Source organism: Ictidomys tridecemlineatus, chromosome 2, assembly GCF_052094955.1.
Source record: "Ictidomys tridecemlineatus isolate mIctTri1 chromosome 2, mIctTri1.hap1, whole genome shotgun sequence".
NCBI classification, from domain to species: Eukaryota; Metazoa; Chordata; class Mammalia; order Rodentia; family Sciuridae; genus Ictidomys; species Ictidomys tridecemlineatus.
In genome coordinates this window covers 113,374,297-113,392,581 of record NC_135478.1, presented here as the reverse complement: position 1 = coordinate 113,392,581, position 18,285 = coordinate 113,374,297, and the positions used below count along the sequence as shown (strand labels likewise).

The window sequence follows — 18,285 nt, the reverse complement described above, 5'->3', positions numbered from 1 at the left end:
AGTGGGAGACTTTTGTGAACTTTTCATAGACCACATCCTGAAGCTCGGGGGAAGGATAATTCCTTCTAACTATAAAATCTGTAAGAATTTATGGTTTAAGAATATGATTAGATCTGGAAAGCATGAGTCAAGGTGACCTTTAGTTGTCAGGGCAGATGGGACTTGAAAGTCTGATGTCATTCTGCTGTCAGTCAAAAATCAAGATGTGGAACTGGGCGGAACTTTCTGGAAAAATCTCTGGGATCTCCAATAAAAATGGAATCCAGGAGAGGGACACTGAGAGGATCACCCTCTCCCTTGAGAATGTCTCCTTTCTCTATTCCTATCCCTTCAATAAACTCATGTCTGTTACTCTAAGCAACCCGTCTTAAATCTTTCTGACTTGACCACAAGAATCAGGGTTTGAAGGGGGAGGGTTTTTTCACTGCCTCAGTTTCCCAAGGCCCCAGCTCTACAACCTCACCATGTCAGGTTCCTCCAGATTCAGGTGAGACCAGCCCACCAGGCTCCCCTGCACCTGCAGTGCATCAGAGGCTTGCAAAAAGAGGGTCAGGCTTACCCCAAAGTAAGTTGGCAGCCCCCAGACATCAGCATGGGAGAATGGACAGGGAAGCCACTGTGAGTGATGTGTGGCTGGAGAAGTCACCTGGCCTCTGAGAGCAGGAATCCCTATGGAGGATCCATCAGGCTCTCTCCAGTTCAGTTCCCCTCTGCCTGTGTGTAGCCTGTAGTCTTGGCTCCCACTCTGAAAACCTGTGGTCAGGTCTTCTCCAGGACCCTCCACACAGTAGCTGTTAGGTAGATTGTGAATTATAAATGGGTGAACAGGGAAAAGACAATGAAAACCCCAGAGAGCCTTATCTCACAGATAAACACGTCAGAGATGGGGTTTTACTATGTTAAAATATCTCCTAGTCATAATAATATCACATTAAGAAAAGCTATTGTTTTAAGTTCATGTCATTACACTACTGGTGGCTGGTCCCTCCCTTATCACTGAAACTAACAACCCCTAAACACCCTGGCAACTGAAACATCAAGACTCCTCACAAAGAAAACTTGTTGAGGATTATTTGAAGTGTATTAAATCAATTAAGGGGGCAAAACCAGGGGGACTCAATTTCCTCTGTGAGCACCACATCATCTCTTTGAGATGGTCCATGCACTTCCTATGCTGCCAGTCAAATGTCAGAATGTGGAATTGTCGGGACTCTGGAAACTTCCCTAGAACTCTCAATAAAATTCGAGGGCAGGAGGGGCATAGCATCCTTCTCTTGAGAGACCCCCTCTCTCCCTTGAGTGTTCTTCTTTTCCATTTCCTATCCCTTTTTGATAAACTCATTCCTGTTACTGAGTGACATGTCTGAAATCTTTCTGCTATGATCACAAAAGTTGGGAGTTTGAAATGAGGTCTCTGCACTGCCTCAGTTTCATGATAGGTCTCTGCCCTGTAACAGCAGTCCTGTGTCTTTCCAGCCAGCTAGGGCTCCAGTGACCTCATAGTGCGGTGGAGGATAAGATGGAGATGATTCCCACCAGCTTGGACTGAAGTAAGTCGCCTAAAGCACTAGGCATAAAATGGGGTAGTTGCCTCCTCTCAGGCAGCGTAGCCCCTACCTCTGCACCAAATCTCCAGGGGTAGGATTGCCTGCTTTTGAAAATAAAATAATAAGGGGCACAATTAAAATTGAATTTTAAATAAACAAGGAATCTTTTAGAAGTATGTTCCTGACATTGCATGAGATATGTTAAACCACACATCCTATATTTTATCTGGCAACTCTAGGGGCATCCATGGAGCTAGAATCCTTCCTACAGACACTTCCTCCCGTAGAGGTGGGAAGCCCTCTCTTCAGCCAGCCTTTTTACAGAAAGGCAGATCTTAGTGATGGGCAGTTCTGTGCTGATGGGTTATTCCCTTTGCTGGGTGGGGAAGCGTGCAAAGAGGTCAACGAAATAGAAGGTGGAAGTCTTGTTGTGATCTTAAATTGTTACATCCTGGTATGAGTTGATGGGAAACACCCCTACTTGAAAGGAAAGTGACTACAACACTCAGAGCACCAAGAGATCTTTATTGTAGCAATGAATAAGAGGAGAAGAGAGAGAGAGAGAAAGAGAGAGAAGAAGAAGAGGAAGAAGAAGAAGAAGGAGGAGGAGGAGGAGGAGGAGGAGGAGGGGAGGAGGAGGAGGAGGAGGAGGAGAAGAAGAAGAAGAAAAAGAGCAAGAGTAAGAGAGAGAGAGAGAGAGCAAGAAAGAGAGCAAGAGAGAGAGGGGGCCCAGCACAAGGGAGTTTTTATAGCCCAAATCTAATGGGGTCTCTGGGTCTGCAAGCTGCCTTGTTGGCACAAGGAGGGTTAAGTGTTCAGCCTTGAGTGGCGGGTTGAGTGTTCAGCCTTGAGCAGGGGCTTGGGCTTTTGGGCTTGAAGCAAACAGGTGATAAAGAACCAGACAGATGGTTTGAGAAGCCAGGTCATCCTGCAGCTAACTTTGTTTGGCATGCCCTGCAGACAATTTATTCAGCCTGTTCTGCACCTAACACTACTTGTATAGAGGGAACAGAGTTATCTTTTTCCTCCCCCAGGTTTAGTGGCTTTTTTCCTGGAGCATGCTGGAAGTTGGATCTCCTGAGCAGCGGGTTTCATGCAATGCTCAGAATCACCACAAGAGGGAAGCACCTCACAAAATGCCCACCTTTAATTCAAACTAGTCATTTCTTCTGATAACATTTATTAGTTAACTGCTCTTAGTGATGCCAGTTATGGTCTTAAGGGCTTGCTGTGACACGGTTAATTTAATCTTCACAATCTAGTCGTTAGATGGGTATTTCTAGGTCCCTCTTTCCTGGAGTTGAAGTCACTGCCTTGGTTTCTTTGCTATACAATTCCCCTTACAGAAGAATTGATTGGATGAACATATAGCCAGGCAGAGACTCAGAGTGAGGGCTTCACAAATATGGCTATTATTATTATGGCAAAAGACATCCACTTCAAGAGCGAGTGATTGGATTATTCTTGACATATAAAGAATGTCAATTATATGGTTCAGGGATTCCACTTCAGAGAAAATAACTGGATGATGGTCCAGAAATGGGCATCTGAGGGTGACCACTGTTGAGGGGCCTGTCCTTCCAGCATCAACTGTGGGGAGCTTGGGGACATGGAGAAACCGCTCTGGAGACAGTTTCAGAGAATAGCATCTGCTTTATTGTGAAGCAAGAATAGATTTTATAGTGGGTATGTGCCGATTTACATGTAGCAATCATGATAGGCCAGAGATGATACACAACATATCATCTTATGGGAGTTCAGACACCAAGAGTTCAGAAATTGCCACATAGGCTGACCCTGTACCAACAGGGGAATAACTCCTTGCCTAAGGAGCAAGGAAATGATGCTTGCCAGAGTTCTGATAACACTCTGTCCCAAAACATAGCGTTCTGTGTTAGGATTTCCCTGCCGCACAATGATCAAGATAAGCATTCCTCCACGTAGGCTCAGAGTCAGGCTCACCAACAGACCATCATGCTCTTATTTGTATGAATAAACAGCTTGGAAACTCCTCAAGTGACCAGCACCTAAAGAACCTTTCTTCTGATCTGATCATGCTGGTGGCTGAGTCTTTCCAAGTCCCTCTTTTGTCCTTCCAGGACTCCTGAGGGCTCCCAGGATCCAGTCGGAACAACTCAGCCAGGTGTTCAGAGCCACCAGCTTTGGCAGTCTCCTCCCTCACCATGACACACCCTTTCTCCATATCATTGCATCCCTGCAACTCCCTGCCATTCTCTGGATGTGCTCTCCACATTCTACTTCTGTGACTTTGCTTAGCCCATGCCACCTATCAAGAACGTCCTCTCCAACTCCATTTCCCTCTCTCTTCAGCATTCAAGGACCAGATCTGATGGTGCTTGCCATGACCCCTCCTTGATCCATAAATGTGCACCTAAGGGTGACCACCATGCTCTTATTTGTATGAACAAACAGTACTCTTCATCATTGTGTCCATCCCACTCTCCCACCCACAAGAGTTATAAGGGCCAATTTAAGGAGACTTATGGGTGGCAGGCAATTTTTCTTTTCACTGTGTCTTCTTCAAGGGTGGAGGATTCTGATGGTTTCTGTAGCTTTGCTGTTTGGTAAGATATGGGCAATGGAGCTCTTGGGAGGTGAGGTGAAGAAGTTTTTTCCTTGCTGCTCTCTCTGTCCCTGAGCTGAGCCTTTCCCTGCCAGCCGTATACCTGGTGCACCCACCCCAGGATAAACACTATGCCAGGCAGTCCTGAGCCACAGCAGGACCTGGTCTTCACATCTGGGGATATAAACTGGAAGAGGCTTCCTTCCTGATGGGCTTTGAGTCATTCCACCAGGTGCCCTGAGATTCCCTTATCTCCCCGGAGTCCCTGCTGCTTCTCCCATTGAGAGGTGAGACCACCAGCACCCTGGGCCTCCTGTTCCTCTCCTCTGATCCTCACAGTGCATCTGGGGAGCCATTAGGGCTGGAGTCCAGGGCAGACCTGCTTCCTGAGGCTAGGGCTTCCCAGCCAGATCCAACACTGGGGACAGAGGCCCACCCCGACCCTGAAACCCTGGCCTCTTAGGTAGAGCCTAGCACATAGAAGGTACTCAGCAAACAATAAACTAATGCCTTAAAATTTCCTTTTAAAAAAATCCAAACTCCTTTCCCTTCCTGAATCTGCCCTAGGCCCTCTGAGTTGAGAAAACCCCTCTTAGGGGCAGCTTGGCAAAGTGGTCAGGAGCTCAAATAAGAAACAGAATTAACTGAGGGTCATGTAGGGGTTGAGTCCACTTACACACAGCTCAGTTGCTCACACAAAAAGTAGGGAGAGGTTAAAGGTGAACTAGTTTCATGTTAATACCACTTGGTATTATCTGAATCTGGCGAGATTCCTCTAACCTTTAAATATTTCTGGAAGAACCCTCTTTTAGAATTGTGAACCTGAGTTCTGCAACTCATAATAGTATGTAATCGCAGGCAGATAACAGCAGGAATTCCTAGCCTTGTTCTCTATATCTGTAAAATGGGAATCATCTTGAGGTTTCCAAAAAGTGTATGGCACGACTTTAATGGCAGCCATGATGATACTTGATGCTGCTCAAGGTTATTTGAGGGGCATTCTTTCTGCCCATCCACTCTTATAACCTCCCTTGGGAGAACTTTTCAAAGGCTTGTTCTTCAGTCTGGTGGTGGGAACTTGCTGGGCCTCCCTGTGGAGGCTGCTGCTTTGGTAGGAGGTAAACAGCTTTGACACAGCTGGCACTCCTAGGAACCACTCCAGCCAGGGAGACTTCATCTATTACCTACAGCCCCTGCAGGTGGCCCTTCAGCACTGCCTGGTGGATTCTGACTAATGTGTGTAAAGAGGTAGATGGATCATTGTGGACCCTTAAAGTATTGCCTGAAGAAGAGGAGAGCAGAGTAGGGGCCACCTGCCAGCCTCTATTGCTTCTGACCTCAGTTTACAACTTGTTGCGACAGCACCTATTTGGTAGGTAAGAGTTAAGTGAATTAAATCTCACCTACCACTCTAAGCCTCTATCACCCATTTAGGACCATTGAAGAATAAATGGAATTATGGCTGTGTACTTGCTGGGGAATGATGCTGATCTTTGTCAAGGACAACCCTCCTCCCCTAGATACCTCCCTGCTTTCCTATTGGAAGGTTCATGGCTGACCCTAGAAGCCAGCATACAACTCATGTTGAACTGCACCATTAACCTCTATGTGGATAAATATGTGGGTTCCCAGAGTCAGCTTCTAAATCACTCCCAAAGGATGTGCATGCTTGTCTTCAATAGGGGGCCTGTAGAGCTGCAAGTGTTGAGAGCCAGAGATCTGGATTTTACAGTCTGGGTTGGCTGGGCCAATGGCATAGCTGTGTGTAGAGGTCTGGCTAGTTGCCCTTGGTCATTATTGATGTAGTTATATATAGAAGACAGCTTTGCTGACTTTGTTATTGGTGACCAAGATTCTTTTGTGTGTGTCTGGTCTGAGCTTGCTTTGGTTTGGACCTACTCACTTGGGCTGTGAAAATGCTTAGCAGAGGATAAGCTGTTCTTCCCAGACAAGGTGCAAGCAGTGGAGGGATGACAAAGGAAGGAGGTGGGGGGCTGGAAATAAACAGGGAAACAGGTTTATCTTCTTCAAAGATGGTGGCAGCACCCACAATTTGGTCCAAGCATGTCACAAGTGTCCTCAAAAGAGAATAGATTATTACCACTGGTACAGGGTAGAAGAATAGGGTTGTCTGGCCTTTTCCCATTGGATCATCAGGGTTGGAGGATGTGGGTGTAGACATCTTGTGTTGTGGGAGCTAAGGTAGATGTGAGCAGTGCTGTTGGGTACCATCATTCGTCAAGGCTGCTCTGTTGCAACTGAGCAGGGGGACTTGCTACTACCAGGAGGCAGAGGCAGTGCAGGAAGCCTAAAGCCCTGGTTGGAGCCAAGATTTGAAATGTGCCTCTTGGCATCTACTGATGTTCATCCATGGCCTTGGGGATGGTGTTAGAATGAAATGACTAAGCTCAGAAAGTATTTGAAACAATGTCTGTTGCATAGAGAACACTCACCAAATGATAGGTGTGATTTGCTTTTATTATGCCAGGCAGCAGCTAGTCAGATGGGATTCTTTGCTTTGAGAAGTGTTCCTTTAATTACTTAAAATATAAGCTGAGTTCTCCAAAGGAAGGAGGTGAATGTGGAAGTGATGGATGGGAGAAGGTCTGAAGGAGGCATCTCCTATCATAGTTTTTGTGCCTGAGACTCCCAAGAGGAAGCAACTACAAAAAAGTGGAGGCCAGAGGACCTGGGTCCCAGCAGGGAGTCCATCCCTGGCACACCTCTACCCCTGTCCAAGGTGCTGAAACTCGCCCCATAGCGGTTCCTCCTTGTTACACACACCCATGAATTGCCCGTTTCCTACCTTCTGGTCTTCTGTTTGATTCTGCAAGTATACAATAAGCATATATAGGGAGAGGAAGAAAAGGGGGCTTAGATAAAGAAAGGAGTTCAAGCACACACAAACGCCTTAGGATGATGGGTGAAGATGAAGGCTAGGGGATTCATTTCCCTATTATTGGGTTTCAATGATATCCATCTCTTGCATTTACTCTTTCTTCTTCCTCTTCTCTTGATACCCTCCAAGGCTGTGCCTTTCAAACCTTCCCTGATCTGACTCCAGCAGATGAATGACTCTTCCCTAGGGTAGCTCTTTCTCTACTCAGGAAATCTAATGATCAGTTTCAGGGAATTGGGGGGCAAAGAGCAAAAACAGAGGGTTAAGGGTCTCTGAGAAATGGGGATCCATTTAGACAGGGGTGAGCTCCTCTTCATATTTCTGCATGCCCTCATCTGGGAGCAGCACCTCCACTGTGAAGCTGACCTTCTTGGCATGGACAAAGCTATAGGTGTTGTCAAAGCGCAGAACATCTGGGGGACAGATGGGAAATAGGCAGTTGAGCCTGGCTTTACACTCTCTGCAACCCTGCCCTGACTGTGAGGGAAGATGGGCTTGTGTTCCTTTGGACTTTATCAGGCTGGCCCAAGTTCTCACCATGATTTTTACCTCCCCTTTGGAACTGAAACCCCTGAGCAGAGCTTGTAAGCAGCACTAACTTAGGCTATGTGTCCTCCTGGCATGTGCCCAAGCCTGTCTTTAGTTGCATCAACTGGCAAGGAGAACAATGATCATTATATTTCATTGTTTCTACACCTGGATGCGCACATGATGGTCATGCAAGGGGAGACAACTGGGAGCATCAGAGGCCTCCCAATCCCTTTGGACAGAGTGGATGCTGAGTCAGGTCTGCTGCATACCCTTTGCCTTCTCTCAACCACCCCAAGAGGCAAGAGTTACAAACTCAGGTTTACAGGTGAGCAAACCAAGGGTCCTTCCTGGATCAGTCAAATTTTGCATGGGTTATACAGCTACACTAAGGCTAAGGTGGAACCCTGGGATCCCATTCAGCTTTGTGGCTCTGCACAAATTGATTCTCTTCTCCAGAGTTCCAGTTTCCTCGCAGGAAAATTTACACCACCCTATTGTCCCTTGCCTATATCCTGTGGCCCTCAATCCCTTCAGGGCCTGTGTGTCTCTGGCTTTTGTTACAAGGCAGGTGTTCATGGGTATGGCCCTAGTAAATGAAAGTGTGATTAAGTAGCACTAACCTAGGCTGTGTGTCCTTATGTGGGGCGATGTCACTGCTCCTGTTTCCTCTCCTCAACTATAGGACAGGTGGCTCCTGCCTTCTGAAACCATGCCCAGACTTACAGACACCAGCCTCCGAGCAGGTGAGGCTCCCATCTTCAGGCACCATGTGGGCATTGTAGCGCTGGCTGGTCAGCACCTCTGTCATCTCTCCAGCCTTCTGGCGCTCCCCCATCTTGGTCTTCAGGAAAACTCCAAATCCAATATCAGCTCCATCAGATGAAAATTGCCACCTATGAGGGGAGAGGTTGCTGCTCAGTCTGATAGGTATTGAGGGGTTAGGGCCCAGCTGGGGGTGGGACTATGGCCTCTCCCTACCTGAGGACACAGCCGGGAAACAGGATCTCATATTCCACCTGGTGTGAGGAGCCACGGCTGATCTGCACTGAGTGTTCATACTGAGTCTTCACCTGGTCCCGCACATACATGGACTTGGGGATCTCCCCACCATAGTTGATCTGCAGACATAGGATGGGAGGGGGCTTGCTCCCCTCTCCTGGCCATTGTTCATGCTGTTTCTCTGGCCTGTGACAATGTCCCCATCTCCAGGAAGTATCCTGCTCATCCTGTCCCCACCTTGCCTTCCCCTGAAGCTTTTCTTGACCCCCCAAGCTGGGCCAGGGCCTCCTTTGGGAGCCTCCATCTCTAGCTGATCCTTCTGGGTCAAAATTCCCTTATTTTCAATTTGCCTACACAGCTTCTCAGAACCCTCATAAAGGCATGCCTGAAGCTGTCCAGCTCAACACCTGGTCTCTACACACCAGTGTCTATGCACACATATCTGTGGAATGAACAAGTGAAAAAGGAACCCAGCCCTACTCCCTAACCCTGCCCTGTCCTTAAGTTCATTGTACCTTGGTTAAGCATTTGGGGTTCCCATCTGGGTCAGTCATGGTTCCCCCAAAATGGGCAGGCAGTTCCTCAGGACTGATGAGTTTCAGCAAACCTTCCTTCCAGCTGTCTAGGGGCAGGGAGATTAAAGGGTGGTTACCAACCACAGAGAGAACCAATCAGCCTCCTACACCCTCCAGGATGCCACAAACTTGCTTCTCCAAACTCTATAAGAGCTAGGCTGCCAAGGCCAACTCCCCAGCCTCTTAGGCCTCTTAGTGTCTTTCCCAGCATCTTGTTGCTTTGGAAATGTCTTCTCATTGGCTTACAGGTTTGCACATTCTTCAAGGTCTCCCAATTATGAGCAGTAAAGCTAAAAGTTGTTTAATTGTATCAAGGAGACTTTAATTTTTTAAATTATTTACTGATTGTTTTTCATAGTGCTGGGGATTGAAACCAAGGGTGCTCTATCACTGAACAACTTCCCCAAATCTTTTTTTTTTTTGAGACAGTATCCTGTTAAACTGCAGAGGGTGGCCTCTAACTTGCAATTATCCTGTCTTAGTCTCCCAAGAAGCTGGGATAATAGGCATGTGTCATTATGCCCAGCTCTCAAGGAGACTTTAAAGACCTATGAGGACCAGGACCTTGTTGAGGTCCTCATCAACTCATTCAGTGATTAAGTTAAACCTCTTGGTGGGGGATGGGCAGCTCTGAGCCTTTGGAGGGACTCCTAGCCCCTTAATCACCACAACCATAGTGTATAATGCATAGTGCCAATTACTGTCATTTATATTCTATGCAAAGCTCCAAGAGTTCTAAGTCCTGGGGTGATGCCATGCTCAGTCCTATGGCTAATTCAGCCTAACCCCCATGATCAGAGGATATTCCTTCCGTCCAGTGGGATAAGGGCAAATGCCATAATGCCTGGAACACTAGGGCCAAAGGCACTGAGCCTCTGGGACACCAAGAGGGGCAGAGGCCATAGACTTGGGGCCCAGAGTGTGGAAGTAGCCCATACTGCTCAGGATGTGGCAGGTTTTGAAGGCAAGAGTCTGGGATTATCAAAACAGGCTATCTTGTGATCCACTGCCCATCCTAATGGAACTGGGTAGAGGCAGAAACTTGGGTATTGAAAATGGAGAGAAAGTAAGAATTTACAGGACCTCCACAACTACTCTTAGGTCCTCAGTTTTCCTGATTCTGTGATCTGACCATTTTGCTTGGGAGATGTTATCCTCCAAGTTCAGGGTCATTAGTTTGAGTTTATGAGCCATTTCTCTTCTTTCTCTCACTCTGTCACTTTAAAAAATTATTATCTTTCCTACTTGTAAAATTAATGCATATTGCTATTAAAAATTAGAAAACAGAAAAATACAAATAATAACATTAAATACATGATGTCTTGCCACCAACAAATCAATATTCAGCTGGGTACAGTGGTACAAACCCATAATCCCAGCTACTCAGGAGGCTGAGGCAAGAGTGTTGCAAGTTTGAGGTCAGCCTGAGTAACTAAACTAGGTCCTGTGTAAAAATAATTTAAAAAGGGCTAGAGACATAACTCAGTTGTAGAGCATCCCTGGGTTCAATCCCCAGGACTGAAAAAAAAATCAATATTGTGTTGTATTCCCTTCTAGAAAAAAAATATGTGTATTTAACATATATTTACTTGTTTGTTTGTTTGTTTTGGTACCTGGAATTGAACCAAGGGGCACTTAAGCAGTGGGACACATCCCCAGCCCTTTTTTGTATTTATTTAGAGAAGAGGTCTCACTGAGTTGTTTAGAGCCTTGCTAAGTTGTTGAGGCTGGCTTTGAACTTGCAATCCTCCTGCCTCAGCCTTCTAAGCCACTGGGATTACAGATGTGTGCCACCATGCCAAGCCAAGGTACACTTGTTTTTATAAAAATAAGATTTTACTGTCCACACCACTTTTGTTTTTTCGCTTATTGACATTTCCTATGACATTAAATATTCACTCACAGCATTATTTTTCATGACTGTCCATAATTCATTAAATGGCTGCATCACTGCTTATTTATATAGTCCCTTTTATGGTATTGTGTGAGAGGCCTTGAACTTGTAATCCTTCTGCCTCAGCTTTCTGAGTAGCTGGGATTACAGGTGTGTATTACCATATACAGCCAATCCCTTCTTATTAGACCTTCCTTCTCTGAATCATAGCTGCTCTTCTTGTTCTTCTTTCTCATCTTCCTCAGTCTAGGGTGCCTTTAAAACAATGAGGTTGTGAGTGTTGAAAGAAAACTGAGGCCCATAGACCAGAGGTTGACTTGCAACCAGGCTGAAACTGATAAGTTAATGTGTGTGGATGCTTTATTCACCAAAGGGGTAGGTCTCCGAATAGACTCCATATGGTAAGATCCACTTATCCACTCAGTTTTGGGAACAGGAGACTGTGACTCTAGGTGATGTATCAAGTTCTGAATGGGGTTATGGACCAATCTCACTTCAAAGCTCATGTATAGGATTCAGGGAATGGTGGTAGAACAACTTACTTCCCAACACTATAATTTTTCTGCGAGTGTCCTCACTCAGGAAGGGCTTCATGAGGTTGTAGCCCACAGGGAAGAGTTTCGTGGCTGGAGAGATACAAATAAGGAGAAAAGAATATCTTTGGTCCACTCTTTCCATAATGCTTATAGTTGATGATATAGAAGAGTCATAATTATTAACCCTGGCCACTTCTAAGGCCCTTCACTCAATAAACCACCCAACCTATCAGTCAGCCAGCCAACAAACAGTCAATTAACCAATCATTTAATCTATCAACCACCCATCCAACTAACAAAAGAGGCAAACATCCAACCTCCTAATCAGCTACACATTTGGTCAACTAATAAACCATTCAACCAAATATCCAACAACAAATAGTCTAACAATTCACCTTCTGATCATCCAACCAACCAGCCAACCTACTGAATAGTCAAATTATCACCTAGCAAATCAGCCAGACAGCAAACCAACCAGCCAACTGAATAACAACTGAACCACACAACCATCTGCTCTCTCCAGTCAGCCAACCGTCCAAGATGAGCCAACTAATCAACCTGCCAACCAGCCACCCAAACAACCAATCAACCAAAATTATTGTCTTTCCTACTTGTAAAATTAATGCATATTGTTATTAAAATTTAGAAAAACAGAAAACAAACTCAATCAAGCTGACAACTGACTCTCCAACCAACCACTAATTGGTCAACAAATTGGGTAACCAACTGACCGGTCAACTGCATAACCAACTAAGCAGCCCAATTAACAAACAATTAAGCAACCATTCACTATATACCCAGCCTTCCATCTACCCACATACCCCAATAACAACTATCCAAATACATAGTGAGAAGCCCCCACAGCGCCACGTCTGTACAGAATACAACAGAAGTATAGATTTAGAGGTCCAGTCCTCAAGGAACAGATAAGTTGGCCAGGGAAATAGGAGAAGCACACCTAAGAATAGAGGCTCCCAAAGGCAACAAACCAGAAAGGCAAAATTGCTGGAGGTAGCTGGGAAAGGAGAGATCACTGTGGGTTAGAGCTGCTTCCTATGACAGGAAGGCCACCCGTAGAAATTACCACTTATTGCACACTTACTGTATGCCAGGGATTTATGAGCAGCCAAGCCACCACCAACCTGCCTCACAAGAACCTTGGGACAAAGGCACTGTTATCATCCTCATGGTCCTGATGAAGAAATGGAGGCACAGATGAGTGAAGTCAGTTGCCACACACCTTTCACGATGAGCATGAATTTCAATCTCTCTGGGTAATTTTCTTCAAGGAGGCCAAAAAACTGCAGGACCAAGAAAACCCCATCAGGGATCATGCTTCATCTTCTCTTATGCTCATCTCCTTTTCAATCTCCTTTATGGAAGAGGGCTCTAGAGGGTATTCCTTCTTGTCATCACCTTAACTGGCTTCTATGGGGGACCTTCTTTCTCAAGACCGTTATAACCACACTCTAATAACAAGTATATGATAATTTTAAGAGTAAATGTTACAGTAACATATAATAATATATATAATAATAGTAAGGATTGCTTTTTATGAAACATTCACAATTTACCCAGAACTATGTATATACTTTAGATAGCAACTTACTGTGGTAACCCTACATCACTATCCTCACTTGGGAGGTGAGGAAACGGAAGCATGAGGAGGTGAACTGACTTGTCTGAGTCTCAGTGTATAGCACAACAGGGCTGGGAAGAGTTTGCTGGAAGTTGGCCCCTGGGATCTAAATATAGCATTGTCCCTGAGTTTTTCTCTATGGAATCTTTTGGGAAGCATATTTAAGACCCTTTGGGTTCCAAGTGGCAGTGATGGCATCTAGGGAAGGCAACCATTTTTTGCTAATCTTTGGCTCTGAGTGAGCATCAAGGTTGTAGCAGGCCAAATCGGCTGTCCAATCAAGTCAGAGGAATGTGCCCATAGGCCTTCTTCTCACCTCCTGGTACACTTCCACCAGAGGTTTCCAGAAGTGTTTCAGTCCCAGGCCTTCACAGTCAAATATCATCACAATGGTTTCAATCTTCTTCCCCAGCTGTGAAAGATGAACAAAAAGTTCCAGGGCTCAGGATGCAGGATTGGGAGATGGTAACCCAAGCACATGACCCTTCAAGCTTCTTGCAGTCCCCCACTCTGTCAGCAGAGGAGCAAGGTAGACAAGATGAATGAATTTCCTCACTCATCCATCCATTCACCCAACCATAGATCAATTCTCCCAGAAATCCATTTATTTTACTCACCCAGTATATCAATTCTCCCATCAATCCATTTATCCTTCTACCTATCATCCATTCACCACCCAAACATCAGTTTTTCCACCAATCCATGTATCTATCCATCCTTCTACCCATGAACCAATTCTCCCATCAATCCACTTATCTATCCATCCATCCATCCATCCATTCATTTGTCCAACTGTTATTCATTAGGCTTTTATAATTGTGCCAGACATTGAGAGTATAATGGATAATTCTTAATAATTCTTGGTTCTGGTCCTCAAAGAGTTTGTAATCTGATCAAGGAGATGAAAATGATGAAAGCATCCTAGTCCTGTGATGAGTGCTGTGATGGAATAGCCCAGGGGTTTCTGGAACATAGAAGAGTTTTTTTTTTTTTTTTTTTTTAAATCCTCCTGGGGCCTCAGAGAAGGCAATATCTAAGTTTGAGACTTAGGATAGATAAGAGAGAGCAAAGGAAAGTTTTAGGAGGTAGATATGTTTGGTGGGGGAGGGAGTTATCCAGATAGAAGGAACAACAAGAGCAAAGACTCAGAGGGAACAGCAATAATTACCATGGTTGAGAAATATATATTAGGCCTATATGCTAAGCCATAAACAGACGGCTCCAATTTGATAGTTACACTTCATGATTTTTTGACTTTACAGAAGTGCAAGACAACATGTATTCAGCAGAAACTGTATTTTGAATTTGATCTTTTCCCAAGCTGGTGATGCAGTATTCTCTCACAATGTCCAATTGCAGGCTGATGTACATGTTCTGAGCATGTTTAAGGTGGGCTAGGATAAACTTTGATGTAGGTTGGGTGTCTTAAATGCTATTTGACTTATATTTTCTTATTACAAGGGGTCTAATCAGGAGGTAACCCCATTGTAAATTAACAAGCATTTGTACTTACATTATCTCATTTACTCTTTGTACCACTGTTTATTATTATCCCTGCTTTGTAGGTGAAGAAACTGAGGCTCAGAGAGGTGAGACAACTTCCCAGGGCCACACAGTGGTAAGCTGCAGAACTGCAGGAGCTTTTGACTGTGATAGCAGACAGCAAAGGTGTGTTCCTGAGACCAAACACCCTGGCAGCCTCACCTGCCCCACCTGATCTGGGCCTCACCCGCTCTGTCTGCAGATCACACTCATGTAGGATGCGCTCGCAGTCCCTCATCTTGGTCTTGAGCAGGTCTTGCTTGGTGACTGAGAAGAGTAGCCCCTTGGGGTCGAGTGGCCCAATGATGTCATACCACACTGGACAGCCATCACGGTCATAGCCACACAGGCCCCCAGGCATGAACTTCTGGATCACCTATGCATGGAAAGGTGCACAGAACTTGACATTTTATACTTCTCTGGAGACCCCCTAGACCTGGCTGGCCAGTGGGGTCCAAGCTTATATCCACCACAGTGCAAAGCACTGGTCCTCCTTTGGAAGGTGGCACAATTGTCCCAAATAAGAAAACTAGCATTCTGAAGAGGAGGAACTTGTTTGCACAAGATAGATAACTAATCCAGGGCTCAGCTGGGCCTAGCTCAAGGCCTCTGGAATTGTTGGTTCTTTTTTGTTTATTTGTTTTAATTAATTACACATGACACGACAGTACAATGATCTTGACATATCATACATTTGAATCTGATGGGGTATAATTTCTCATTTTTCTGAGGGTACAGGTTGCAGAATCACATTGGTCATGCAGTCACGTATATACATACAGCAAAAATAAAGTCTATTTTATTCTGCTGTCCTTCCTTCCCCCTGGCATCATTGGTTCTGTCCCCCAAATCTTTCACATCCCTTTCTATGGAGAGTAGTTGGGCTTAGTGATGGAGAATGTGGATTCTGGAGGTTAATAGATCTGGTTCATATACAGACCCAGCTTCTTCCCCGCTGTGTGCCCTTGTGCAATTAAAACAACCTTTCTGAGTACAAGTGACATCACCTCTCTGAGTCTATTCTACCTCCTTTTGAAAAAGTCTCCAAAAAATATTGGAAAAAGTCTGGCCTGGAACACATGCCCCACAAGTGGAGCTATGATCATTACTCAGTAGATTAATGACCGTAACTCCAGTGGTGTCCCTGATCTTAACAGGACTTTTGTGGGCTGTTTCTTTTCCCACCCAAACAGGATGCTTTGAGTAAAGCCCTAGTGTGGAGGGGTGCAGAGGAACAAGCTAACCATGGCATTCAGAGATCCCCCAAGTTTGGGGAGCCAGAAGGGCCTGAGTTCAAATCCCAGTCCCACTCTGGGTCTCTGAGACTTTGGGAAAGTTGCTGAACATTTGCTGGGCTTCAGTGTCCTTATCTGTAAAATGGAAATTACAGCACACATCTGATGGAGTTGTGATGTAAATGAGCTCATGCTTATAAATTCTTACCTCAGGCCTCAATCTTGTAAGGCCCCCTTATTACAAAAGAGGAGCCTTTAGGCCCAAGGAGTTCTAGAGGTTTCTCAGCCTTGCTCTCCACTCATGGTCCCCAGTGACTACAAGCTTCTTGGATGGTATGCCCATGAAAAACGGAGGTGTTTGGGGTGTGGATTTGACTCACCTCTGGGGGCTGCCAATCAAGGATGTGTTCAATGTCCATGGTCTTCCGGAACTCCATATGCTGAAAAGGAAAGGAGTGGTAAGGTCCCACCAGACTTCCAGCACACTGAGAAGGAGTTGAAAGTAGGGGAATGAGGTATGGGTTGCCCCACATAAAACCTGTCCCCTGATCTCCAGAGGGAGTTGGTCGCACCTTGCGGAGCATCGCCTCTGATTTCTGCAGGTCGAAATTCCGAGCTGTGGGAAGATGGATTGAAAAAAAAAAGATGTAAGGTAGGACATAGATTGCCTTGCTTCTAGCCAGTGGAGGCCATGGGGGACGCTGGGGTCCTGGGTAGGACCTTATTTCCCTGACCTAGATCTGAACATAAGAAGCAAGATAGTCTGGTCAGATCCTGAGAGCCATTTGTCATTCTGAAGCTATTGACCAGGCCCCTCTTGCTGCCCCTCATTCTGAATTCCCCCACCTCTGCCCTCACCTCGGAGCCAACGAAGAAGGAAATAATCATCAGGGTTAGGCAGGGCTGGAAACACATCCTGGACATTTTCTCGAAACTGGGAAGAGAGATGCTGGTTAGAATTGTTCTCTCACATTGGCCTTGGCTTTCAGACTTAAAGCTCTTGTGATTGCCCCTCCTTCCCTTCCACATGGAGTCTGACTCACACTGATGAAGGGAAAGGTTGATGGATGGATAGAAGGAGAGATGATCATTGAATAGGTAGGCGAATGGAAGGAGGATTAATGGGTGAATACGTGGGTAGAAAAAGAATAAAGTGATGAATAAGTGGCTATATGGATGGAGAAAAAGGAATGAAATATCGGTGGATGGCTAGATGGCTGGATGAATTGGTAGGTGAATAAGCAGAAGGAAAAATGTGAAGGTAAACAGACAGAGAGATAGTGAGCGAATGAAAAATAGGAGTGAACATATGAATAGGTGAGTGGCAAGAAGTATGGGTGGTGGAAGAAAGGATAAATGATTGGGCTGGTAAGTGGATTGGAGTATGGATATATTCTTAGTTCCCGCCATGTGTGAGCCCACCAGGACTTTTTCTTCCCATCTTCTACAAAAACATGGTTAATGATTATAGTGATTATATGTTCCCTTCTCCATTCTGTGGGCATGGCATCACATTCTGATTTGTCTCTTAGAGAATGGGCATCTTTTCAGGGACTCAGGGAGATAGGGCAGACTGACAGCATCCTTTTGCCTCCACCTAAGAGGCCTGGGAGGGAGAAGATGGTGGTAAGAGGCTGCTAGATAAAGCTATTGGGTCTGGCTCTTGGATGAGGATCTGGCTCAAGCCTGATCTTGGGTAGACATCACCCAGACTATTGCCAGAAATGTTTTATTTTATTTTTTTTTTCTCTCAGTACCTGCCTGGACAGGGCTGATGTTACTGGGCTCCTTTGGAACTTGACCCCTTGGAAAGTGACAGCAAAGAGACAATGCCAAAGATAGGCTTAATTAACAGAGTAGGGCAGGGTTCTGGTCACCCCTTCCCATCCCAACCCTCAGCCATTTTCCCATGAGGCTCCAAGAAGAGGGACTCTCACCTTGGCCAGGGTCTCTGCCTGCTTGGGGCTCAGGTCTCCGACTCGGCCGCTCATGGTGCTGGCTGAGCTTAAGGAGTGGTGGCTACTGTAGGTAGAGGCCCAAGCCTGTCCGCCCCAGTGCAGCTGGGGCCTTTTGCCCCCACTTCTGGGCGTGGCTCCAGGCACCTCCTCCAGGACAACTGTTTAGATTGCACATTATGTAACTGGGATTAAGTGAGGTCCCATGTTTGGCTCTGGGACAGGTCTGGGGAATAGGCAGGGACCAAAGGTGAGCCTGAGGTCCCCTGCCAGGTAGAGATAGCTGGGAGGGAAGGAGATGGGCCTCTGTGGCCCCGGGGGGTCCAGAGTGAATATCTGAAGAGGCCCC

The 18,285-nt window shown here is 45.7% G+C and overlaps 1 protein-coding gene across 1 annotated transcript; it reads right to left on the bottom strand.

Annotated features, from left to right (window-relative positions):
• Positions 1-6,591: 6,591 nt before the first annotated feature.
• Positions 6,592-18,079, bottom strand: LOC101973328 (SEC14-like protein 3). Its single transcript, XM_005341878.4, has 12 exons — positions 17,919-18,079; positions 16,840-16,915; positions 16,554-16,597; positions 16,362-16,421; positions 14,934-15,122; positions 13,521-13,616; positions 12,806-12,866; positions 11,572-11,655; positions 9,076-9,182; positions 8,540-8,679; positions 8,285-8,454; positions 6,592-7,443 (listed from the first exon to the last, which is right to left on the bottom strand). The coding sequence occupies exons 1-12, from the start codon at positions 17,970-17,972 to the stop codon at positions 7,322-7,324; spliced, it is 1,203 nt and encodes a 400-aa protein (XP_005341935.1). The 5' UTR covers positions 17,973-18,079; the 3' UTR covers positions 6,592-7,321.
• Positions 18,080-18,285: the final 206 nt, after the last annotated feature.